The sequence below is a fragment of the Bos javanicus genome, chromosome 10 (assembly GCF_032452875.1).
Source record: "Bos javanicus breed banteng chromosome 10, ARS-OSU_banteng_1.0, whole genome shotgun sequence".
Lineage (NCBI taxonomy): Eukaryota > Metazoa > Chordata > Mammalia > Artiodactyla > Bovidae > Bos > Bos javanicus.
The window spans coordinates 83,770,301-83,796,432 of NC_083877.1; the positions used below are offsets into that span (position 1 = coordinate 83,770,301).

A 26,132-nucleotide genomic window follows, 5' to 3' on the forward strand; every position below is an offset into this window, starting at 1 on the left:
GTTTGTATTGGGAAGGATGGAGGGTGAGAAGAGAGGCATTGGGGATCTTCTCCATGCCTGTCCCTGCTCAGGCAGCACCCCTGGAGCAGGGTGACCCTCCCCCCACATCCAGTCTCCCCTGTGAGCCAATGTCCTCCCTGCTCCTTGGGATTCAGGATGGGGAGGGTTCCCCCTCCCTTCTGGTACCTTTATCCTGCCCACACCTCCACAGTCACACCGTCATCAAATTCTCTGCCATTCAGCCCTTCTAAGGTTGAACTCTATGGCCAGCTGGGGCCAGGACATAAAAAAACAGGGGCCATGTAGACAGGGGACTCATACTAGTAGGACCAGGCTGGTCCAGGTGTTTGGGGACACCCACACCTTCCTGACTTCCCTAGTGGTTCAGATGGTGAAGAATCTGCCTGCAATGCAGGAGACCTGAGTTTGATTCCTGGGTCGGGAAGATCCCCTGGAGAAGGGAATGGCAACCCATTCCAGTATTCTTGCCTGGAGAATTCCATGGACAGAGGAGCCTGGTGGGCTACAATCCAAGCAGTCACAGAGAGTCGGACACAACTGAGCAACTAACACTGACACCTTCCTGACAACCGTCAGTGTTCTCTCTGGAGAACCATCAGGGGGTGGTGCAGGAATGTCTACACCAATCCTCCCCACCTCCGCCCAGAGTGAGGAGAAGCACCAAGTGAGAAAAGCCCTGCTGTGAGTGAGCTTGGGACTAAACCCAGGGGACCGCAAAAGCCATTAGCTCAGACTTGTGCATGCAGGGTGGAGTGTTAATCCCTACGACTAAGTTAAACACCCAGTCTTTTCTCAAGAGTCAATAATGGCTGTCTAGAACTCAAGCAATGAAAGTGATGGCTTCACCAATGAATGGCCCAGGTCCTGTAACATTCAGGCACCAAGAAGGTCCTCTTGGGCAAGCCCAGGTGGGCTTCCCTCCCCCATCCTCTCGAGCCAGAGGCTGGCAGTGCGGGTGGCCCTCTGCACACCTGGGGTCTGGCCTTGGTGATGACACTAACCCATCATGTACCCTTACACACAAAAAAAACCTTTCTGGGCTTGGATTCCCTATTTGTAAAACATGGCAGTTGCCTCCGACCATCTCTGAGTCTTCCCATTCTAACACTGCACATCTCTTTGTTTCTCTGGGTCCTCTGGGTCCTCCAACAGCAATGACTCCCTCAACTGTGACAAAAAAATGACGTAGGTTCCCAGCAACAGGATCCACCCAGCAGCTGCCTCCGCCCCTCCCCACCCCACCAAGCCAGATCGGCAGAGGCCTCTCTGTGGCCTCATGTTTCTTTCAGGCCACCCTTGGCACTTACTTTAAGCTGAACTCTTCTGGACAGAAACACAAGGGTCTGGAGGAGGGGTAGGGTGTAACATCTGGATTTTTCAGAGCCATATTTCCCAGGGCCTGCACTGACCCACGTATTAGGAGAGAGCCCAGAGCCAGGATCTACCAAATGCCAGTGATCCACAAGTCCTGTGTCTGCATCAAAGGAGAACGTTCTGCATATTTGAGGAATTTACTGTATGTGAATGTGGCTACAGGTTTAACAAAATAAAATACAAGAAGAACGGAGATAAGCAACAGGGCTTCCATTTCAAAATACTCTATAACCTGATTCTGTATCCCCAGCAGAGAAATGCAGAAACTCCCCACACCAAAGCATTAAATGTGTTGGTGGAACTCTTTATTACACTGTTGAGAAGCAGGGTAACATAATTCTGGTGAACTCTGAGGTGAGTCGTCCTATGCCAGTTAATTGGCTGTATGACCTTGCTGCTAAGTCACTTCAGTCGTGTCCGACTCTGTGCGACCCCATAGACGGCAGCCCACCAGGCTCCCACGTCCCTGGGATTCTCTAGGCGAGAACACTAGAGTGGGTTGCCATTTCCTTCTCCAATGCATTAAAGTGAAAAGTGAAAGTGAAGTCACTCAGTCGTGTCAGACTCTTAGCGACCCCATGGACTGCAGCCTACCAGGCTCCTCCATCCATGGGATTTTCCAGGCAAGAGTACTGGAGTAGGGTGCCATTGCCTTCTCCGGTATGACCTTGGGCAAGTTACTTAATCTCTCCAAACCTCAGTTTGTTTGACTATAAAATAGAGATAACAATAGTTTTATACCTCATATGGATATTGTCAGAACTGAATGAAAGTGAAAGAAAGTGAAAGTCGTTCAGTCGTGTCCGACCCTTTGTGACCCCATGGACTATAGAGTCTATGGAATTCTCGAGGCCAGAATACTGGAGTGGGTAGCCACTGTTCCCTTCTCCAGGGGATCTACCCAAACCAGGGATTGAACCCAGGTCTCCCACATTGCAGGCAGATCCTTTACCAGAACTGAATGAGTCTGTCCTTTAAAGTACTTAGCACACTGCCTGGCACACAGCAAATGTTCACTAAACACTAGCCATTTCTGATCATGAATTTAGCTCTATCAGAATGCTTCCCTGGACCATCACAACTCCAGCAGCCAGAGCACAGAACACAACTGGGGACTCAGCCTAAGTGTGAAATAAGTACCCTTTCTTGACCTAGTACAAAAAATAAATATTTATTGAGCGTATTTATGAACCAGGCAGTGAACTAATGGTTTTCACACATAACAGTCTCATTTTACCCTCTTGAAAACACTCTAAAGTCAATCTTATTGTCCTCACTTGACAGAAAAAGAAACTCAGGCACAAAGAGGTTTTCATGATTTGCCCAAGGTCATGGCTAGGTTATGTCGTAGTAAAGATGCAAATCCTGGGCTTCTGATTCAAGAGCCATCTTCTTAGGACCTTATAGAGATGCTGCCTTTGATTCTTTATTCTAGTGAATCATACATTAGCCCATCCTTAGCTTCCCTGGTGGCTCAGTGGTAAAGAATCTGCCTGCCAATGCAGGAGACACGATTTCACTCCCTGGGTTGGGAAGATCCCCTGGAGAAGGGCATGGCTACCCACTCTAGTATTCTGGCCTGGAGAATCCCATGGACAGAGGAGCCTGGTGGGCTACAGTTTGTAGGGTCGCAAAAGAGTCGAACACAAGTTAGCAACTAAACAGCAACAACGATTAACTTAAAGAGTAAAATATCATTCTTTTTTTAATCTTCATTGCAAATAATTTCAATAATAAATATAACCATCCACAGTTCTGAGAAAGATAAACATAGAAAGGTTAAAAAAAAAATCAGATGCAATATCTTAAAGTGTGGCAGCCCCCAAACATTTGGGAATCTGGCCAGTGTCCTCTCTTATGGGATATCTGGGTGAATATCTGACCTAAATGCTTCCTCACATGCTTTATTTGTGAGACCCAACCTACCGAGTACGTCTCAATGAACCTTACCTGAAGCAGGCTCCCATCCACCCATGACATCAGTATAAGTCCCTCACTAACTCTGGGGAAACACGTGTTCATTAGCATCTATGAGACATCCCTGCCTGGATATCCTGCCACGTTACCTCCTCCTCCTCTAGAATATTGCAGTTAACCCTCCCTCGTGTCTCCACTACTCAGGCTCAAGACTTCAAGAGTTATTCCTGCCACCTCCCCCTCTCTCGCACCCTACACCCTGTCTGTCCTCTGCCAAGTTCTGCGAGTTTCTTTTTCATAAAGGCTCGCCTGTCTGCCCCATCCATTTTGTTCCTGTTGTCACCACCATCCAGACTTCATGTCTTCTCCTTCCCAGAAGAGGCTCCTGTTAGCCACAGGCTTTGGGCTCTCTTCCCTGAACACCTAACCCTAGAGATGAACCGTTCCAGAGATGTCTCCAGGACCATCCACAACTGACCATGGACATACAGGCCAAACTCTAAGCACTTCCGCCTGGTGTTTCAAGCATCCTTATCCAACCCTGTACCTCCCAATCTCCCTCCCCAAACACTCTGTGCCAGCCACGCTGGTCTATCTTCTATCCTGGTGTGTGCAACCCACATTCATCAACATTTTGGGAGCAACCACTGGGCTGGGTCTGGGATGCAAGTTGCATATGACACAGCCCCTCTCAGAGGCTCACCGTCCAGCTGGAAGAATGGACAAAGAGACAAACTGTTATCATGCGATGTGAGAGGCAGCCTGTGCAGAGGGAGATATAAGGCAAGGCAGACTCCAGGAGGAGGTGAGTACCAGTGGGGGATAGCGAGATCACAGAGGACAGAGACTGCCCACTGGGATCACATCTTGGCTCTGCCGGTTACTCACTGTGTAACCTCAGAAAAGTTAAAAAAAAACCCTCTCCTCCTCAGAATCCTTATCTGTAGGATGGAGATGATCACACCATCTATCTCCCAGTACTTTCTCAAGGATTAAAGAATTAATATAGATGGGACTTCCCTGGGGGTCCAGTGGTTAAGAATCCACCTGCCAATTGCAGGTGACGCGGGTTCAATTCCTGATTCGGGAACTAAGATCCTACATGCTGCAGAGCAGCTAAGCCCATACACCATGCACCCTGAAGCCGCCCTCTAGAACCTGTGAGCCGAAACTACTGAAGCTGTGCCATCGAGATCCTGTGCTCTGCAACAAGAGAAGTCACCGCAGCGAGAAGCCCGTGCACCGCAGCTAGTAGCCCCGGCTTGCTGCAATTAGAGAAAGCTCTGGCATAGCAACAAAAAGTAAATAAATATTTTTAAAATATTTTATTTAAATATGAAAAAAAAGAATTAGGATAGATGAAACCGATGGAACATTCCAGGCCCATAATATAAATCAGCAGACTTTTGCCTTTACTATTACTACCTCCCTGCTGACTCCCACATACCCCTCCATCCCTGGAGACCTCAGTCAATTCAGCATACCCTCACCAAGGACCTGTGTGGCATCCTAGGGAAGCACCCTCTGCCACCTCAGTCCCTGGCCCTGGCCATGCCCTCCCCTGGATTCCTATGGTGCTCACTGTCTTTCTACTCAAAGAAAACTGCCTGTGTTCTCTCCTCCTGTGACAGCAGCCTTCTCTTGCCAACAACACTGGAGACAGAGGAAATGAGGAAAAGGCAAAGGTGGAAGAAACAGTCATTAAGCACATACCATGCATGTGCAAGCATTTTTATAGACATTATCACAGGCAGCTTTCTCAACCGCATCCATCCCCGGTTCACACCTCGGGACAATGGACACTCCCAGCAGCAAGATGATTTTCTTGAAAAATTCTGGATAACAAGCTAACAAGCGGCAGGGCCACAGTCTGACCTCAGGCTTCTCACACCAAAGTCAGCACACCTCCTTCTTCGTGCAGCTCTTGCTAACCCACTTCCCTGAGCCCCAACCAGGACTTGAAATAAGAGAAATCAAAAGGCTGTGCACCAGGCCCTTTGACCCCACAGTTCTGCTTCTGGGAAAAATAAAAGCGTTATGCAAAGATAGAGCTGCAAGACTGTTTCTAATCACAGACAAGTTTTGGTCCAAACATCCCATAAGTGAAACAATGATTGGGCAAACTGGGACATGGCCATATCATGGAACACCATATGGCCCTGAAATGTTGTCATAAAAATGTCCCTATTGACATGGAAGGATGGTCTATGTGTGTTGTTGAGTGGGGGTGGGTTAACGCGGTACATATTATTTACAGGGGAGAGAGGGTGTAGTAGATGGAGACCATAAAGAGAACCCTAAAACAGGATACAACGAAATAAAATTCAAGTTATCTCTGAAGAGTAAGATTATGGGTGATTTTTAGTTTTCCCTTTATGCTTATTTGTAACTTCTGATTTTTCCACAATAAACGTATGCTATTTCTAACTGGATGACAAAGTAATACAAAGGGCTTGCATATAGGTATAAAACAAACTTAAGGTTACCAAAGGGGAAGAGGGGAGGGATAAAATAGGAGGAGTACAGGATTAACAGATGCACAGTACCATACACAAAACAGACAAAACAGCAGGATTCACTATTTAGCACAGGTAACTACTGGGCTTCCCAGGTGGTGCTCGTGGTAAAGAACCCACTTGCCAACGTAGGAGACATAAGAGACGGGGGTTCAATCCCTGAGTCAGGAAGAGCCCCTAGAGGAGGGCATGGCAACTCACTCCAGTGTTCTTGCCTGGAGAATCCCATGGACAGAGGAGCCTGGCAGGCTACAGCCCATAGCATCCCAAAGAGTAGGACACAGAAGCGACTTAGCGCTCATGCATAGGGAACTATATTCAATATCTTGTAATAACCTATAGTGAAAACAACTGAAAAGAGAATATATAGGATACATAAATATATAAAACACATGTACATATAATCGAGTCACTTTGCTGTACATTTGAAACTAACACAATACTGTAAATCAACTATTTATACTTCAATAAAATAAAAAGAGGGTGTGGGTTACAGGCAAGGCAACCGTAGGTTTGGTGATCAAGGACACGGTTCTTGAGAGAGTGAGAAGGTCTGAGGGCATGAATGAGAAACTTCAATCACTCCCCAGCCCTGTCTCTGACCAGCCCTGCTGTGACAACCTGCAACCTGAGTCCATGATGCGAGGACACTTAAATATTTAAACAATCCCAGCTTTGCAGGAACAAATGCACAGGGTCTCTAGGGATCAATCCCATGCCGTAGGCCCTGCTCCACAAATCACGTTTCTGGGGCATGGAGCCTGTCCCACCCCTCCCCCGCCGCACCCCACACAAGGACCTGCGAGATAATATCCGCAACAACTGAGTGATGAGCCCGGCTTCCCTCCAGCGACAAGGGCAGCCAGCCTGAAGCCCACATTATTGGCTTTTCTGCTGCAGCTCGAAGCTAGAAGCATGTGAGCCTTAGAGAATGTGGGGCCTTAATGCCCTCAGAAAATTTTTAATAAGACTGCAGTGGTCATCTGATTCTTCCTGTGCACTCAGGTACGAGGGGAAACGGCAGTGATTTTTAAGGAGGCTGAGGTCAAGCAGCCCTGGAGGAGCACACGGCAACCCACTCCAGTATTCTTGCCTAGAGAATCGCATGGACAGAGGAGCCTGGCTGGCTGTGGTCCATAGGGTCACAAAGAGTCAGACACAACTGAAGCGACTGAGCACGCACACACACACGCACAAAGTCAAGTAAAGTTTCTGAAACTGTGGGAGCAGCTGGGGCTGCTCTAGGCCCCCGCATGTCGGTCTCCTAATGTCCCATACCCCAACATACTATGTCCCAGGGAAAGAGCCTCGCTATTAAGCCTGGGAAGAAAGGAGCGCATGATGGGGGAAAGGCAACTGACTAAGGAGGTCTAGAGACTCAAGAAAGGAGCTGGGGCTTCTGCGGCGGTTTAGTGCTTAAGATTCCGCACGTCCAATGCAGGGGGCCCAGGTCTGATCCCTGGTCAGGGAACTAGATCACGCATGCCACAACTGAGATCCAGCGCAGACAATTTTTTTTTACAAAAGGAGCTCCCAGGGCTTCCCTGGTGGCTGCGTAGTGAAGAATCATCCTGCCAACTCAGGAGGTACAGGTTCAATCCCTGATCCAGGAAGATCCCACATGCCACGGAGCAATGAAACCTGCACCACAACTATTAGGTCTGTGCTCTGGAGCCTGGGAGCCACAACTGCAGAAGCCTGAGCACCCTAAAGCCCGTGCTCCACAACGAGAGAAGCCACTTCGATGAACAGCCTGGGCTCCACAGCCCCTGCTCACTGCAACTAGAGAATGCCCGTGCAAAGTAATGAAGACCCAGTACAGCAAAAGTGAATACAAAAAATTTTCAAAAGAAAAAAAAAAAGGAGTTCCCCATCATTGACAAATGAGAAAAGTGGTGTCATAGCCACTTGAGGGGTGGAATCAAGGTAGATCAAGGGGGTCTACCCCCAGATCCTGCTTTTTGTCCCAAACATGCTCCCTGGGGTCTATCACCTGGAAGACCCAGGCCCTATTCTGACACTGGCCGAACTGGACAGAGTTACAAGCCCACCAGGTTTCTAGAAGGGAGGCAACACAGTGAAGTTATGCACCACACAATCAAAACTACACTTCAGTGGGGTGAGGGCGGTAGGGGACAAAGTTCTTGCTCATATGGAGACCGAGTTGAGACTGACAAGACTCAGAGGTGAGTCAAGTTCCCAGGAGGGCTTCCATCACATCTGTGTGCCTTCTGTCACTAATCTATCCTAATAACCCAGTTAGGGGTGGGAGGTAGAATGATTTTAATAGATTTAAATTGAAAAGGCTCAAAATTATGTAAACTATTCCATTCCACTTCAGCTATAATTACTACCTGATTCCAGCTTGCCAACCTGACACCGGGAAGCCGGCTGTCAACAGTGGACAGGGCTTCACCTCATAAATAGAATGTGCTTGCTCATTCATTTATCGTTAAGGCATGTTGTTTCCTCAGCTTTCAGGAGAACCCACGTCTCTTTCGGTGTGCAGCAGGACATATTTGTTATTGCTGTTGTGTAGTCATTAAGTCACGTCCAAATCTTTGCCACCCCATGGAACGCAGCACACCAAGGCTCCCCGTCCTTCACCATCTCCTGGAGCTTGCTCAAATTCATGTCCATTGAGTTGATGAAGCTGTCTAACCATCTCATCCTCTGCTGCCCCTGTCTTCTTTTGTCTTCAATCTTCCCCAGCATCAGGGTCTTTTCCAATGAGTTAGCTCTTTGCATCAGGTGGCCAAAGTATTGGAGCTTCAGCATCAGTTCTGCCTATGAATATTCAGGATTGGTTTCCTTTAGGATTGACTGGTTTGATCTCTTGCACTTCAAACGACTCTTAAGAATCTTCTCCAGCACCACAATTTGAAAGCATCAATTCTTCAGCGTTCAGCCTTCTTTATGGTTCAACTCTCACATCCATACCTGACTACTGGAAAAAACCTAGCTTTGACTATACAAACTTTAGTCGGCAAAGTGATGTTTCTGCTTTTTAATACACTGTCTAGATTTGTCATAGCTCTCCTTCCAAGGAGCAAGCGCCTTTTAATTTCATAACTGCAGTCACTGTCTGCAGTGATTTTTGGAGCCTAGGAAAATAGGAAAATAAAATCTGTCACTGTTTCCATTTTTTTTTTTCCCCCATCTATTTGCCATGAAGTGCTGGGACTGGATGCCATGATCTTCATTTTTTGAATGTTGAGTTTCAAACCAGCTTTTTCACTCTCATCAAGGGGCTCTTTTGTTCCTCTTTGCTGTCTGCCTGTATAGTAGTATCATCTGTATATCTGAGGTTGTTGATATTTCTCCCTGCAATCTTGATTCCAGCTTGTGCTTCATCCAGCCCGGCATTTTGCATGATGTACTCTGCATATAAGTTAAATATGCAGGGTGACAATATACAGCCTTCACGTACTCCTTTCCCAATTTGGAACCAGTCCGTTGTTCCATGTCTGGTTATAACTGTTGCTTCTTGTCCTACATAAAGGCTTCTCAGGAGACAGGTGCAGTGGTCTGGTATTCCCACCTCTTTAAGAATTTTCCACAGTTTGCAGTGAGCCACACAGAACCAAATTCTCTATCAGTGTGGATGAGGGCATATTAGCCAGCAGTCTGTGCGAAGATGTCTTGGGGTGTGTCCGTTCTGGAGCTGGAGAAACAGGATTCACACCCCAGGTTTAGCATTAACTAGCTGTGTGACCTTGGATAAGTCCCCTCACCTCTCTGAGCCTGTTTCTTTTCGGTAAAGTGAGCTCAATTGTCCCTGTCTCTCAAGGTTGGCGCTGGGATTTATAGAAGCAATGTATATAAAATGCTTAGCACCGTGCTCTGCACACATAAGTACCCATTAGCAGATGCTATCACCATAATCAGAAAAGGCTGGGAGCAAAAGACAAGTGTTGGTGAGAATGTGGGGAAGTCGGAGCCCTTGTGCACTGTTGGTGGGAATGCCAAATGGTGCAGCTGCTGTGGAAAACAGTACAGAGATTCCTTTAAAAATTAAAAGTAGAACTACCATATGATCCAGCTGTCCCACATCTGGATATTTATCCAAAAGAGTTGAAATCAATATCTCAAAGAGATATTAGTACTCTGAGGTTTGCAGCATTTTTCTCAGTAGCCAATATGTGGAAGCAACCTAAATGTCCATCAGTGAATGAATGGATACAGAAATGTGGCACACACACACAATGGAGCACTGCTGCTGCTGCTGCTGCTAAGTCGCTTCCGTCGTGTCCGACTCTGTGCGACCCCACAGACAGCAGCCCACTAGACTCCTCTGTCCCTGGGATTCTCCAGGCAAGAATACTGGAGTGGGTTGCCATTTCCTTCTCCAATGCATGAAAGTGAAAAGTGAAAGGGAAGTTGCCCAGTAGTGCCCGACTCTTAGCGACCCCATGGACTAGAGCCTACCAGGCTCCTCCGTCCATGGGATTTTCCAGGCAAGAGTACTGGAGTGGGGTGCCATTGCCTTCTCCGAATGGAACACTAGTCATCCTTTAAAAGGAATATTGCATTATTCAATATATAATAACATAGATGAACCTTAAGAACACTGTGCTAAACAAAATAAGCCAGTTCTAGAGAGACAAATGGGCTTCCCTGATGGCTCAGATGGTAAAGAATCTGCCCACAATGTGGGAGACCTGGGTTCCATCCCTGGGTCGGGAAGATCCCCTGGAGGAGGGCATGGCAACCCACTCCAGTATTCTTGCCTGGAGAATCCCCACGGACAGTGGAGCCTGGCAGGCTACAGTCCATTGGGTCACAGAGTCAGACATGACTGAGCAATTAAGCACAGCACCACACAGAAAGACAGGTATGGCATGATTCTACCTGTATGAGTTATCGAAAGTAGTCAAATCCATAGCATCAAAGACTGGAATGGCAGTGCCAGGGGATGGTGGGGAATGGGTGATAGGAAATAGCTAACTAACGAGTATAAAGTTTCCATCAAGCAAGACGAGCAAGCTCTAAAGACCTGCTGTATGACGATGTGCCCCTATTCAACAGCCTATAATGTTCACTTAAAAATTTAAGAGGGTAGGTCTCAGGCTAAGTGTTTTTCCTACAATGTAATTAAATTTAAATTAACTTTTTTTTTAATTTTTTTAAAAACAGAGAAAGAAAATAATAACTTCACAAATCACTTCTATTGTGCCCCACAGAAGGGCAAATGGGTGCATTGTTCCTCCCTAAATGACTGAAACTTAGAGACAAATATTCTCCCTCTTCCTAAACATCATCCCACCACCACCATCTTCTTTCCCATGATGCTCCTTGAACATGTGAAAGTGAAAGTCGCTCAGTTATGTTCAACTCTTTGTGACCCATGGACTATACAGTCCATGGAATTCTCCAGGCCAGAATACTGGAGTGGGTAGCCTTTCCCTTCTCCAGGGGCTCTTCCCAACCCAGGGATCAAACTCAGGTCTTGCGCATTGCAGGCGGATTCTTTTCCAGCTGACCCATGAAGGAAGCCCAAGAATACTGGAGTGGGTAGCCTATCCCTTCTCCAGGGGATCTTCCCAACCCAGAATCGAACCAAGGTCTCCTGCATTGCAGGCAGATTCTTTATTGACTGAGCCATCAGGGAAGCCCCGAGAAAATGGGAAAGTGAGTCTCTCAGCAGGAGTCTGCTGTAGTCATGAAAAGAGAAAATCCAGAGCTGGGAACAGTTAGGAAACAAAGTGGCAAATGCCTGAAATGATCTTTAAAATACTCTAGTGGCTCAAACCCAAGATTTCTCGCACAGATCTATCCTCTGTCACCATCCCACCTATAAAAGGGAGTAAATTATATTACTGGGATTTAAAGCTATTGAGTAAATTAAAGTCAACTGCTGGGTTGCTGAATTTTATATTAGACTACTGAGTTTTATAACAATGTTGAAAGAACAGGAAAGATTCTAAAGAGAAGAACTAAAACAGAAATGCAAGCCAGTGACACTCTGCCTGGAGAATTCTTGGAGCCTCCAGAACGTTCAGATGCGAAAAGCAGGGAATAATAAAAGCGCTGATCAGTCACAGGCCAGAAGCCTTCGGATCTGAATGAAGTAGAAGAATCATTCCCAGTATTCCTAAGTATCCCCTGAGAAGCTCTCAAAAGATGCAGGTTTAATAACATCTCAGATATCTTTGCACAGGTCGCCCAGGCCCACACTCTGACCGACACCGATAGCCTTTCCTACAAAGTCTTGTGCAGGTACTTTACTTGAAGAGATTGAACACTCTCTCCCCTTCAGCAAGAGATTAAAAGGGAAGAAACAGAGCTATAATCCTGAAGCTGGGTAGACTTTCAGGATAATTAATAGAGATTGGTTACTTGCTGGAAAATGAAGGATTGGGTAAAAAATAAATTATGTTTAGATGATTGAATATTTCCCTGAGATGGAATAAATTCAAGGACTGAGTGAAAGGTAACAAGTAAACTATCCATCACCCAAGTTAGCAGGTAAGATAATATTTCAACCACTCATCTTGAAAGGGAACCTTGGACCGAGAACAGAGCAGGATGACTGTATAGGAATAGACACCAGGAAGGGTTAAATACAATCACACCTGAAAAAAACTAGCTACAAGGACTCCACAGAAACCTGAGAAGAGGCGGTGGGGTCCAAGGTGGCCTAATATTTTTATAAATAACTCAAAATATGCAGTGGGGATTATGCAAATCAAACCACACACAATACAAAAATGGCAGGGATTGCGAATCTGTGAAGAATGAAATTTAACTACTGGGCACTGTCTTTAAATTTGCCTTTATTGAATCTTGTATATTGAAGTCACATATTATTGTATCTCTTTATGGAAACTCAATAGGGCTGAATGCAGAGTGATTTATGGAAGCAGGAATAATCAAATGCATAAGTAGAAAAGAGCACACACCTGGAGAGGCATTAGCCCGGGGGTCAGGACAGGCACCAAGTGGGAAATGGTTGAGACGGTGCACAGTGCGAGAGGGTGGCCAATTACTTCTGCTCTCTACAGATGCAGGTGGTGGTAAGAGCCAATGTGTAAAATAAACAAGGAAATGTGTCTGTTACTCTTTGAACCACCTGGCCTTGGTACTACTTTCAATGAGAGTACTGAGTTTAAATTAAACCTGGAAGGGGATTCAGAGCAGGGCAGCACAGAAATTATGCGATGTATTCCTAGGTAAACCAAGAATACAAGGAGATGTGAAGAGGGCCTCCAGTACAGATGAAATGCTGAATGTGCCTATTGGTTGGGAAAAGATGCACAAAGCTAAGCGGGCCTGTAGGAAAGAAAAAATTCAGCTCCTATTAAGGGAAAAAAACAATCATTCAAAGCACAGTTGGAATCATGGAAGAAAGGGCAGCTTATGGTAACACCATCCCTGGGGACATTCGAGGAGTTGACCAGACACCTCTCTACTTAGGATGCATTAGAGATTATTAAAAGCATTCCCTGCTCAGATCAGGGGTGGGAGGTGGGCCTTGCGACCTCTCCAAAGGTCATTCCTATCCCAAAGGATCACATGTCTGAAGGGCACCAGATAAAAATAAAGTCTATTAATCACTGAGCTGCCACAGTTTCCTAAGAGAGCCAGACTAGAGAAGGGCAGTTCACTGCGGACCTTGTTCCATCGAGGGAGGAAAAGGGAGCCCTGTGTAGGCACAACCAACTGCAGAGACTTCCAGAAAGCCTGTAATCAGGCCTCCCAAGCACCACAGGGAACACAGGAGGAGGAAGAGACCCCACGGGGAGGGGAAGGAGAACCCGCAAATGGCAATGAGAGCCCCTAAACAAAGCCACAGAAGCTGGGGGAGAGGGTGTGAGGCAGGCCAGGTGGGGACACCCACAAAGGGCACATCCTGGATTTAACGCTAGGGAGGCAGACCTCGGAGACAAAGGAGCGAAGACAGGAACCGAGGGGAGGATGGAAAGGGGTGCACGGGTGTGTCTGGGATTATTATGGGCTGGGAACCTGATGAGAGCTGGAGAGACAGAGCAAAAGGTAATCCCACTGTCTGTGGGGGCAGAAAATCACCTAAGAAAATGCAGGCTTTTAAAAGAGCTGCAATGTCCCAGCTCCTAAGCAGCTCTTGGCATTCTTGATAGCTGGGCTGCTCCAGCTAGACACAGCGGGAAAGCCTGCTGCCGGGGCGTCTGAAGCACCCTTCCCAGCCCTGAACCAGTCTCCCGAGGGGCTAGCATGCTTGGGCTTTTATGTGTCAGAACAAAACTGAACACCTTCCAGGAAGCAAAACCCAGAAGGAAGCAAGCACTTCCCGGCACTGCCAAGAGACATCAGACCCCCATGCCCTGCTCCCTCCTCATCCTGAACCTGGGTCCCCTGGGCATGGAGAGGACTCGTCTCAGGACTGTCATCTGCCCGGTGCACTAAACAGTCAAATGGGGGTCATGGAGTTTGAGTTCTAGCAAAATGTTCTCCAACCAGCAGTCACCCCACCAGTCACAGAACAACTTGTGGAAATCAAAAGAGGCCAGCGAAGAGGGAGGAAACACACGCAGCACCCCCGATGCACTGCCTGTGCCCTGCAGGGTGGGTGGGGCGCCCGAGGGACCACTGTGCCCAGCCCAGCCTCAGTGGTCCCACCGCAGTCTCTTCTCACCCATGGCAGAGCTCTGCGTCCTCAGAGAGAAGGCAGGAAGGGAAGATGGTCAGGGAGGGCGGTTTCAAGGGCCGCCCCTGCCATGGAGCGAGCAGATGGTGCCCGATCTGGTGAGGAGATAACTAGGGCAAGGATCTAAACCCACCGCCCAGTGCTCTGGTGGGTGAGAAAGACAAAGCCCTCTCAGGCTGACAGCAGTCCCTCCAAAAGCTGCAGGTCTCCAAGGTCCACCTGCTGCCACTGTTCCCACAGCTCTGCCCTCCTCAGTCCCTCCCCAGCTCTGTCTGCAGACCCTAAACCCCGGAGCCGGGGAGTCACTTGTCCAGAGATGTTCCTGAAGCCAGTGAGGAAGGCTGGAGATGGATCGCAGGCCATTTATTAAACTAAGTCATCGTCAGAGAAAGATTCATAACCTGCCTTACCTAGGACAGGAGAGAGAGAGAAAGGAGAGAGAGGAAATTAAAGGGAAACAAATGAAAAGCCGCTGGAGCCAAGCACCTCTGTTGGAGGATTTTGAGTTATGTTTTTGTTTGTAATTCTCTGAAACAGAAAAAGAAATAGAGGATGAGCCTTACAGAGACAGAGAGAGTGAAAGAGAGGGAGCCAGAGGAAAGCCACGAAGGAGGCCACTTCAGGGAAAGGAGCACAGGGCAGGGAGGCCCCCCAGGCTGGCTTCTCCCTCCTGCAGCAACACCAGGCCTGGGGGAGCGGCCAGAGGAGGTCAGGTGTGACTGCAGTGAGGTAGCAGCCGGCAGGTAAGCTGAGGTCTGGGCCCGAGAGGAGGAGCCAGCAAGCTCCGGGCTGGAGCAGCTCAGGGAATGGTGGGGGCCCCAGCAGGAAGGTGGCATCTACTGTACTTACTGTCACAGACGTAGGGCTTGTCATGGTCTTCCTGCGAGGCAGCGTCATGCCTCCTCCTGCCACCTGCGGAGCCACGGGCCTGGGGAGACACGGGAATATCGGGGTGCTTGTTATGCTGACAATCACTGTGGTTCCCCAGTGTGTGTTCTGTGAGGCCCTGAGCACTTCACCTGGATCTCCTCATTCAACCTTATACTCCACTCGTACCTATACCAACCCCACTTTATGGGCCAGGAAACTGAGGCCCAGAGAGGCTAGGTAACTTGCCCAGATGACTCAGGAACTCACTTGTATCACTTCATTAAATCCTCACAACTCCAAAAAGCAGGTGCAACTATTATCTCCATTTTGCAGATGAGAAGACTGAGGCAACAGAGAGGTGAAGCAGTTCACCCAAGGTCACTTGGTCACTAAGTGCTGAGCCAGGACATAAACTCAAGACAGTCTGACTTCAGAGCCTTGGGCAGTCCGAATTCCCATCCTCTACTGTTGCCCCCAGGACCTCTTTCTCCAACTCCTCAGCCCCCAGGTTTGCTGACACCGCACGCAGATGCCAAACCTGCTCCCCTCGGCAGCCAAGATGGTGGGGAAATGAGAGCAAGCAGCATGAGCGTGCAACTATCACCCCAGACTCCTGTGTTCACACCCCCTCCACCTCAAGTCTCTCAAGAGCGAGCCAGGTCCAGAATTGGGGCAGGAGCCCAGGCCCGTGGGGCACTCCCCTCCCCACTTGCTCAGCCTACTCCACGGGGTGGGCATCTGCTGAGGCCTTCCTGTGTGGTCTGCCTCCAGTCTCCAGCCAGTGGCCAAGACCTTGACACCTCAAAGTCTCCTGGGGCTGGACTCTTGACATCCCCACCGTGTGTGCATCTCCCAGAAAGGGCCAGCATCGTCTGGAGGTTGGGGGGCGGCATGGAGGGGTGGGCTCCACCTCCAAGGATTGACAAGAGCAGCCAGAGAGAAAGCTGGCAGCTCGGCAGCCCTGGGACAGTGGCTAAGAGAACATGGCAGGGTTTATTTTTAGACCTTTGTGAGTCCTACAGCGGTCACGTGGGTAGCACCCTAGCCTCCTCCGGGTCATTTTCTGGTAATGAGTAGCACTAAACTCCCAAGCAGGGAAAGGGCCCGCTGGGGTCTTTGGGGACAGAGACAGGAAGGCGCAGTGGAAGAGAAATAAAACATGGCAGCACCTGGTGTGCAGAGCAAATGGGACCTGGCCTGGAAAAGTGGTCCCGGGGGGCTTCACAGTCAAAAGGCCTGAGATGCTCTCTCTCTCTCTCTCTCACACACACACACACACACACACACACACACACTTTCCCTGGGGACATCATAGCGGAAAGGCCTGTACCCCAGTCGCATGATGTACACCCTCTCCCCAAACACACACAGTTCACAATCAACAACCACCCACCAAGCTACCGCGGCCACCACCTCCTTGGTTGTCTCTCTCCAAAACAAATTACAAAATTCCCCCTCCCTCCTCCCCTCCCTCCTCCCCTCCCTCCTCCCCTCCCCTCCAGGGTGCTTTCCCGCCTGGCCTCCCGCCCCCCCACCATCCCTGCACACCCCGCCAGCTAGCAGCCCCCTCCCCTCACCCTCATTACTCAGAGTTGACCCCAAGAGGGAGCTGTGCGGCCCTGGCAGCCACCCTCCCCCAGGCACTGACAGGCCTCCCCCCCTGCCCACGTTGAGGGTGGTCACCCTCAGCTGCCCGCGCCCACCCCCCAACAACGTCCCCTCGGAGAAGCCGGGGACAGCTTGACGTGTGCAGCCCGCAGCCCTGTCACAGCCGCCTCGGAGCAGGTGAAAGCAAGTCAAGCAGAATGACAGAGCCAAAGGCAGACTCGGGGAGGGGGCTCGGGAGACTAAAAATACTTCCTGCCCGCCAGGGAGGAGAGGAGGGGAGCCAGAACTGGGAGCAGCCCGGGAGGGAGGGGGCCCCCGTCGAGAGCCAGGGCTTGATAACGCTCTCGCTCTCTCCCTGCACCTCAGTTTCCTCAACTGCAGACAGGGATCGTGGCTCCAGGGCATCGGGGACACAGGCCAGGGATGCCTGCAGTGGCTGGTATGTATGTATGTGACAGTCGCTCAGTTGTGTCAGACTCTTTGCCACCCCATGGACTATAGAGTCCGTGGAATTCTCCAGGCCAGAATACTGGAGTGGGTAGCCTTTCCCTTCTCCAGAGGATCTTCCCAACCCAGGGATCAAACCCAGGTCTCCCACATTGCAGGTGGATTTTTTACCAGCCGAGCCATCAGGGAAACCCAAGAATACTAGAGTGAGTAGCCTATCCCTTCTCCAGGGGATCTTCCCAACCCAGGAATTGAACCAGGGTTTTCTGCATCGCAGGCAGATTCTCTACTAACTGAGCTATCAGGGAAGCACTCTTCCAGTCTCCTCCAACATATCAAGCCTAGAAACTCGGAATCCTACTTGTCTTGCTCACATGTCACCTCCTCAGAGAAGCCCTCCTGACCAATGTATGTTCACGCATGCCTTCCATCCTGCTTCATGTCACAGCACTTGGCATTATCTGGCATTATACTGGGCTTCCCTGGTGGATCCGATGGTAAAGAATCCACCTGCAATGCAGGAGATCCAGGTTCAATCCCTGGGCCGGGAAGATCCCCTGGATGAAGGGAATGACTACCAGTATTCTTAAAGGCTTCCCTGGTAGCTCAGTTGGTAAAGAATCCACCTGCAACACACAGGAGACCCTGGTTTGATTCCTGCATTGGGAAAATTTGCTGGAGAAGAAAGGATAGGCCACCCACTCCAGTATTCTTGGGCTTCCCTGGCGGCTCAGCTGGCAATAAATCTGCATACAATGTGGGAGACCTGGGTTCATTCCCTGGGTTGGGAAGATCCTCTGGAGAAGGGAAAGGCTACCCACTCCAGTATTCTGGCCTCGAGAATTCCATAGACTCTATAGTCCATGGGGTCACAAAGAGTTGGACACGACTGAGCGACTTTCACTTTCACTTCACTTTTCGCCAGTATTCTTGCCTGGAAAATCACATGGACAGAGAAGCCTGGCAGGTTACAGTCCAAGGGCTCACAAAGAGGTAGACATGACTGAGCAACTAAGCACGCACACACAATGTTATACTATGTATTTGTTGGTGTACTTGCTGGTTTTCTGTTTCCCCCACATAAGTGTGGAAAATGCACTATTTGGGCCACCATTATACTTGGAACCTGGCACAGGGCCAGCCACCTAAACAGCACTTAATAAATGTTTGCTGAATAAATGAATCGGTCCACCAGCCAGTCAGTAAGTTAATTGTCTTTGGTTCTCCTTCATTCTCTGTATCCACCTGGTATTGTCTTCCTTCAAAGGACATCTTAGCCTTTGCGTTTCCCTTTTACTCCATATCTTAATCCAGGGGCATCAATTAACCCTTGAGCTGCTCAAAGAACTCACCAGCTAGGGTTCTGCCTCTGTGTTGCCCTACCCAATGCATCCTGCATGATACTCAGACTCATGAGACAAAAGAAGAAAAGGACAGGAGCCCATGGTCATTCATTCAATCACATACTCAGTCACAGCCATCCGAAGTCTACTGATTTATCCAAGGATATCCTAATACCAACCCCACCACAATCACCTCATGCTCATGCTACATCCCAGTCTTTGTTTTGATTGATCCCTGTCATGGATCAGCCCCTACTCTGCCCAGCCATATCTGGTCCACGCTTTAGCCTTGTTAACATGCCACTCCTCCAAGAATCTTCCCCTTGCCACACTAAGGAGTAAAGCATCAGTTTTAAAGTCAGACGGACATATCTTTAAACACTAGCATGTGTTTTTGGACAAGTTACTTGTCTAAGTGTCAGTTTTCTCAGCTGTAAAGTGGGCAGAGCAGCATCTTTATTGCAGAGTTGTTACAGAGCTAATAAGGGGGTGTGAAACCACAAGGCACAATACTAGGTCTACAGGAAGTACTCAATAAATTATTTCCCGTCCTTCCCCAGTTGATTTCTCTTTCCTCTGAACTCTTATTGCATTTGGTAAGTGCACAGTCAGAAGCCTGCTGCATTCTAATTGTATCATGACTATTAGCATTTTCTCCTCAATTTAATTCCAAGGTCCCGGAGAGCAAAGATGACACTCCATATTTTATTATAACCCCTGACACTTAGTACTATGCAGGGCACACAGCAACCAAAGTTCTTTCTTATATATCACCTCAGTTAATTCCTACAATACCATCTGAGTTTAACCGACTAATATCATTCCCATTTGGTACTTGAAGAAACAGGTTCAGAAAAGGCTCATGACTTGCCCATAGTCACAGAGCCTATGTGGAAGACGGACGCCCAGGTTTCCAGAATCTGTTACAGAAGACTGATGTCCAAAAAAACCACCCTCCCCCTCTGAGAACTGCCCATCTCACTCCACTCCTCCCCACTCCACCTCCCATTCACACACTGGTGGGCCATGGCAGCCTGATTGCACCACACGACCCTGCCCCACTGGCTACTGTTGATTGGCTGATCAGAAGTAGACACATGACCCAAGCTGGGCCAATCAGATTCTACCTCCAACAGACTTCAAATTGGACAATAGTGACTCTAGTTAGTACAGGTCACTTGAACTAGGGACCCATAAATTCAGGAACTATGGGGCCACATGCACAGAGAAGCAGAAGAGGCAATCTTGTAAGAGAAGACTAAAGGAGGAAGGAATAAAGACCAGAAACTGCCTGGGTTCCTTACTTTTTCCCTGTCCTAAATCCCTGCCACTTTCTGGTCCTTCCTGAATCTTCCAAAATTGCTCAAATCTCGGGCAATAGCTCAGCAGCTTTTCAAATACTTCCCATTTTTGCTTAACTTGTTGAGTTTTCTACAACTAAAAGATTCTCAACTAGGATAGACTCAGTCCCAAGCAGAGAGTTAGTGGCTCTATACCAGTTGTCCTCAAATCGTGGTCCAAGGATCTTTGGGAGTCGCTGAGACCCTTTCAGGGAGTCTCTGATGTCAAAACTATTTTTGTAATAGTACCAAAGTGTTATTTGAAAGTTTTCACTCTCATCCTCCCACAAGTGCACAGTGGCGTTTTCCAGGGGCTACACCGCACAATGATGTCATCAGTCTATGCGCTTGTGTACTCTTTAAGTTTAACATTTTTCTGTTTGTTTCTAACATGGGACATATCACTGGTTATGAGCCACCAGAACAACAGCTTTGGGGGCTCTCAGTGATTTTTGAGTAAAGAATCCCTGAGACCAAATAAATATTGAGAACTACTGTTCTACACTCTTGCTATTAAAGTGCAGTGCTCAGAGCAGCAGCACTGACATCATCTGGGATACTGCTAATTGAGCAAGATCTCAGTCGCCACCCACCAGACCTACGGCATCAGAATTTACGCTGGAACAATATCACCAGGTGCTTTATATGCACATTAAAGTTTGAGAAGCACTGGACTACACCATTCTGCATCATAAACACTTACTGATTGATCAACTGATTGATAACACTCACGTGGATGACTCAAAGGAATTTCATGAATTTTAAAGAGCTTTAATTGTTGGGCTAAAGTTACCATGGACTTATAGTAGGGCTTATTGTTGCATTAAAGCTACCAAAGACTAGGGCCAATTATTAATTGTTGGGCCTAAATTTCCCTCACCTCTCAGGGAATCTCCATTGTCAAAGTCAGAGAGCTATTCCCTTTGCTTGTCCTCTCCTAATAATATATCACCTTTATTAAGCACTCAAAATCAGTTGTGAATTACTAACTCAATTTTCATGATGAAGAAACTGAGACCCACAGTACTTACATTATTTGGTCAAGGTCACAGGGGTTACATAATTGACCCAAACTCTAGTAAGTGGTAGAGCTAGGATTTGAACTCAGAGTTCAGACAAGGTAGAGACTGTTCTTGCCATCACTACCTCAGCCCTGACTTCTATGAACACACAGAGCATCTGGGGGTCTTGTTAGAGTGCAGACTCCAATTCAGCCCCATGGGGTGGAGTCTGGCATCTGCATTTCTAATGAGCCCCCAGGTGGCACTGATGCTGAAGCCCAGGGACCGCACACTTAGAAAGCCTTAGACTGCATCTCAGTCCTGACAACAGAAACGGGAGTGACTGTCCTCCAGGCGCCAGCAGCAGCTTGAATACACATTAAAGGGTAGCCGCATTGAGGTTGTGCATGAAGCAGTCTCCACTCCTTATTCCAGCACAGGCAGGCTCACCTGTAACTTTTAGGTCCTTCCATGGTTCCCACCATGGGTGACACGTCCACCATGTTCCTGCACAATGTAGAGCCATTTGCCCCTCAGCCAGCATGGATGGGCCCAGAGCTAGCCTAGGCCCCATGTAGCTCCCTTGCTGTGTTCAGGCCTTTTCTCAGCTCCCAGAAAGCTCAAATAAGACTTTTTGTTCTTTTCCTATCATTAAACCATTCATTCAACAAACTGGCCAATGGCCACATGCTGGGCACTGGGCCATGCATGACCCAGTGGAAAAGTACAGACCTGTGTTCAAATCCTCACTTCTTCCTTACTGGGTTGGACAACCTTGAACAAGTTCTTAACCCCTCCAGAAGTAATAATACCAACTTATAGAAAAGAAAGAAGCAGTGCTGACCAAGAGAAATACAAAGGGGGTCACATGCCATTTTAAATTTTCCAATGGCCAAATTTTTGAAAAGAGTGAAAAGAGAAAAAGATGAAATTAATTTTAGTAGTATATTTTATTTAACCCAATCTATCCAAAATATCTTTATTTCAGTATGTAATCAATATAAAATCATTAATGAAATGGTCTCTGTTCTTTTTATACTATGTCTTCGAAATCTATGGCTTCCCTGGTAGCTCAATCGGTGAAGTATCTACCTGCAGTGAAGGAGACTCGGGTTTGATCCTTGGTCAGGCAGATCCCTTGGAGAAGGGAATGGCAACCCACTCCAGTATTCTTGCCTGGGAAATCCCACGGACAGAGGAGCCTGGCAGGCTACGGTCCATGGGGTCACAAGAGTTGGACACGATTGAGCGACTAAACTACCACCTTCAAAATCTGGTGAATATTTTACATCTACAGCATATTTCAATTTGCATGAGCAACATGTCAAGTGTTTGGTAGCCACAGGTGGCCAGTGGACAGTGAAGAAATACAGAATGCAGCATAAAGGACCTACCATCACTCTCAGTAAGGTAGTTCTTATTGTGAAGAGCCTTGTCATTGCCTGATGTATAGGAAGTATACAGTCAGTACAGATGACTGTTGCTGCTGCTTCTGATGGTGTTCTTACAGAGAAGACACCCAATTCATATTTGCTGACTGCAAGTTCAATGCCTAGATTTCAGGGAGTAGAGATATTAAAACAACCACTGTCTACCATCTACTAGAGTAAGTTTGCTTTGGGCTAAGAGAAGGGATGGAAACCGGCTTGCAGGCATACAGCAACTGGTGTTCACAAAAGGCCCAGAAAGCCCACATTCTAAAGTCTTCTTTAACAATCATTCATTACTTTGTAACCCCCAATGAAGGCATGGGTCCAGGCAAATTTATCAGTGGCCACTAAAAAGACTAGGTAAAAACATGATGAGGCATGTTTTCTAAGGAGAGCTCTAGCTGACAACATCCAAATTCACTGATCAGTTTTACCACCACTGAAATCAGAACCAGTGGACAGCATACGCCTCCAGATGTGAAGCAATAAGAAACACACATCACTCCTACGAAAGAATCTAGCCCCACCAAAAAGGTATTTACATACACACACACACGAATATCCACAATCTAATTGTCTCTCATCAAAACACTAGTTTTCAGGAAATAAAGTGGATCCAGGGACACATTAGATACCACCAGTCTGCCAACTCTAGAATATGAAAAATTCTACAAGACCAACCACCCAAGTTCTTCAACAAATAAATGGCATGGAGGTGAAAAAAAGTATGTATGTGACAGGAAATAGCAAGGAAGAAGTATGTTATAGAATGCAAAAGGCAAGTTTCAAACTGCCAAAGCCGATTTTGAGAAAATCAGGGGGAAATGATCAGGGACTGGATACCAGAATGGTGGTGGTTTAGTCACTAATTCATGTCCGACTCTTGTGATCCCACGGTCTGTAGCCTACCAGGCTCCTCTGTGCATGGAATTCTCCAGGCAAGAATACTGGAGTGGACAGCCATTCCCTTCTCCAGGAGATCTTCCTGACCAGGAGTCAAACTCAGGTCTCTTGCATTGCAGGAAGATTCTTTACCGACTGAGCCACCAGGGAAGGTGGAGGATATTAGAATAGTTATTTTTATTAGGTGTGATAATGATGCCTGTTAGAGATATACATTAAGATATGGCACAGGTTAAATGAAAACAAAACAAAACAAAACAAAACATCTAGGACTTGCATTGAAATAACCCATATACAAAAAAAAAAAAAAAACTACACAGAAAAAAACAAACTTACAAACCAGCCGAAAGTGGGAGCAAAGAAAAGATTAAACAAGAATGTCCAAGCATTGATCATGGAGGAAGCTGAGCTGTGGCATCAGCAGGTGGCCCTGTCCAGACTGAGAAATTCCAGCTCCTGTCCAGGTCAGAGCACCGTAGCTCAGAGTGGGCACTGCTGGGCAGCCTGCACCAGTCACCTAGGAACCTGCTTACAATACAGCCTTCCAGGCCCAACCCTGGACCTCCTAAATCACAACTTCTGGGAGTGGGTCCTGCAAATTTGCATTTCGATAGGCTCTCGCGGTGATTCTGATGTGTGCTCAGACTCAAGAGCCACAGGGAATAGAGAGCCTTGCCATAATCACCACTTGACCCAAGCCCAGAGGACATCTAGGACCAGCCTCTCATCCGGGGAAGGAGTTACCATCCGTGCAGAGCCTGAAGGAGCCAGACTGGCCTCAGAGCACTAATTCTCCAGACGGAAAGTGGCAGCCCCTCCCCACAACACCTGCTCCACCGGGTTATTTTCAGATACTCCTGCAGACCCCTGAAGATGACCACAGACAACCCCTCAGGCCTTGAGCATGAGGACTCTGGAGGACCACCCCAAACGCCTGAGAGCGCCACTCACATTTGGCTCCCTCCCCCCAAGGGTCAGCCTCATATTTTTATTCCGTCCACCATGGATTTCCCATCTGCTATTCCTCAGGCTTCTGGCCTTTTCTTGCCACATTCCAGGCCCACACACCTCCAAAACTCTTACCACAGCTGCCATCAGCTATGGCCCCGCCATGCTTTCCCAGTATGCTTCTGCTCTCTGCCTGGTGAAAGGTATGCCAAAGCAGTACCTGTGAGACTGGGACAGCCCTAGGGACAGGACACTTTCAGCCTTCTTCTACGACTGAGGAATGGGGCCGGCAGTCACACTCTCCTCATCTTCTACCCTCGCCCATACCTCACTCTCACCCTCCCCATCCCCTCTCTGTGCCCTCTGCCACTTCTCTCCCTCTGTTGCTGCTGCTGCTAAGTCGCTTCAGTCGTGCCCGACTCTGTGCGACCCCATAGACGGCAGCCCACCAGGCTCCCCCGTCCCTGGGATTCTCCAGGCAAGAACACTGGAGTGGGTTGCCATTTCCTTCTCCAATGCATGAAAGTGAAAAGTGAAAGTGAAGTCACTCAGTCGTGTCCGACTCTTCTCGACCCCATGGACTGCAGCCCACCAGGCTCCTCCATCCATGGGATTTTCCAGGCAAGAGTACTGGAGTGGGTTGCCATTGCCTTCTCCATCTCTCCCTCTAGCCAGCTCTAAACTCTGGAAGGTTACCACCTGGGACCAGAGCTCTTCTGGCGGTTTCCTCTCCGAGTGTTCTGTGAGGAAGACCATGGATACACTCTCTATCCAGCTGCAGCTGGGTTCTGAATCTGGGGTCCAGTTGTCTGACAGACCCCCCACCTCCCTGATCTCTTCCCTCCCTCCTGGCATCCCCAGCTTACCCGTCCTCTGGTCCGATTCTTCCGCTTGGGAATATCCTCTTCTAAATCCTCTTCTTCATTCCCTTCTTCTACATTTTCATCATTTTCTAAAACCCTCTGAAATAAGAAGAAAATAGAAGCATTGAGAAATGAAGCACAAAGGAGAAGATCCTCAGAGGGTAACGAGGAGGGGGTTGTGTTTTGTTGTTATTTTTAGCACAGTGAAGATGCTGCCGTGGCTCGGCCTCCAAAACACTGGCCAGGAGTTGGAGCTCCTGTGTACCGACTCTCTCTCCCAGACCCTTCCAGCCAAGTCCTCCCAGAATACCGACCTTTTCAACACTTTTTGCCCACAAAGTGTTTTCTAAAAAGAGAATACTCTAGTAAGGGTACTCTTCTATGTAGGCCCAAGATGTCTGGTCAAAACTTCAGTTCAGTTCAGTCACTCAGTCGTGTCCAACTCTTTGCGACCCCATGGACTGTAGCACTCCAGGCTTCCCTGTCTGTCACCAACTCCTGGAGCTTACTCAAACTCATGTCCATTGAGTTGGTCATGCCATCCAACCATCTCATCCTCTGTCCTCCCCTTCTCCTCCTGCCTTCAATCTTTCCCAGCATCAGGGGCTTTTCCTAAAGCTTACTTTAATGTAATTTTCCTTTTGTCCCTCAAGGGCCACCTCAAAGATATGAAAATACGTCTCTCCTTTCCCTGGCATTCTGGAATGCTGCCTAGTTTGATGAAAACAAGTAACTTCCTATCCATCTGACCAGAATTTGACATGCATGTGTTATTCCTCATCTCCCATTGTTATTTCTTTTAAGAGAATTGGATTGTCATTACAGCACTTGTAATAGAGCTTCAATTTAATTCTCTCTCTCCAACAGCCCTGCAAGTCATACTGCAGCAGAGAAGCCAACTTCCATCTTACAGGTAAACAAACTG

At 48.0% G+C, this 26,132-nt stretch overlaps 1 protein-coding gene across 5 annotated transcripts in view; it reads right to left on the reverse strand.

Annotated features, from left to right (window-relative positions):
* DPF3 (double PHD fingers 3) overlaps positions 1 to 26,132 on the reverse strand; it is a 295,203-nt gene that overhangs the window by 106,613 nt on the left and 162,458 nt on the right. For all 5 annotated transcript variants that reach the window (XR_009738805.1, XM_061429342.1, XM_061429343.1 and 2 more), the window contains exons 5-6: positions 25,211 to 25,306; positions 15,304 to 15,382 (exon numbers count right to left, since the gene is read on the reverse strand). Coding sequence is in view for 4 of the 5 variants with exons in the window: in XM_061429342.1 (XP_061285326.1) it covers positions 15,304 to 15,382; positions 25,211 to 25,306 (175 nt within the window). In the remaining variant the exon portion in view is untranslated. The remainder of the gene's footprint in view (positions 1 to 15,303; positions 15,383 to 25,210; positions 25,307 to 26,132) is intronic.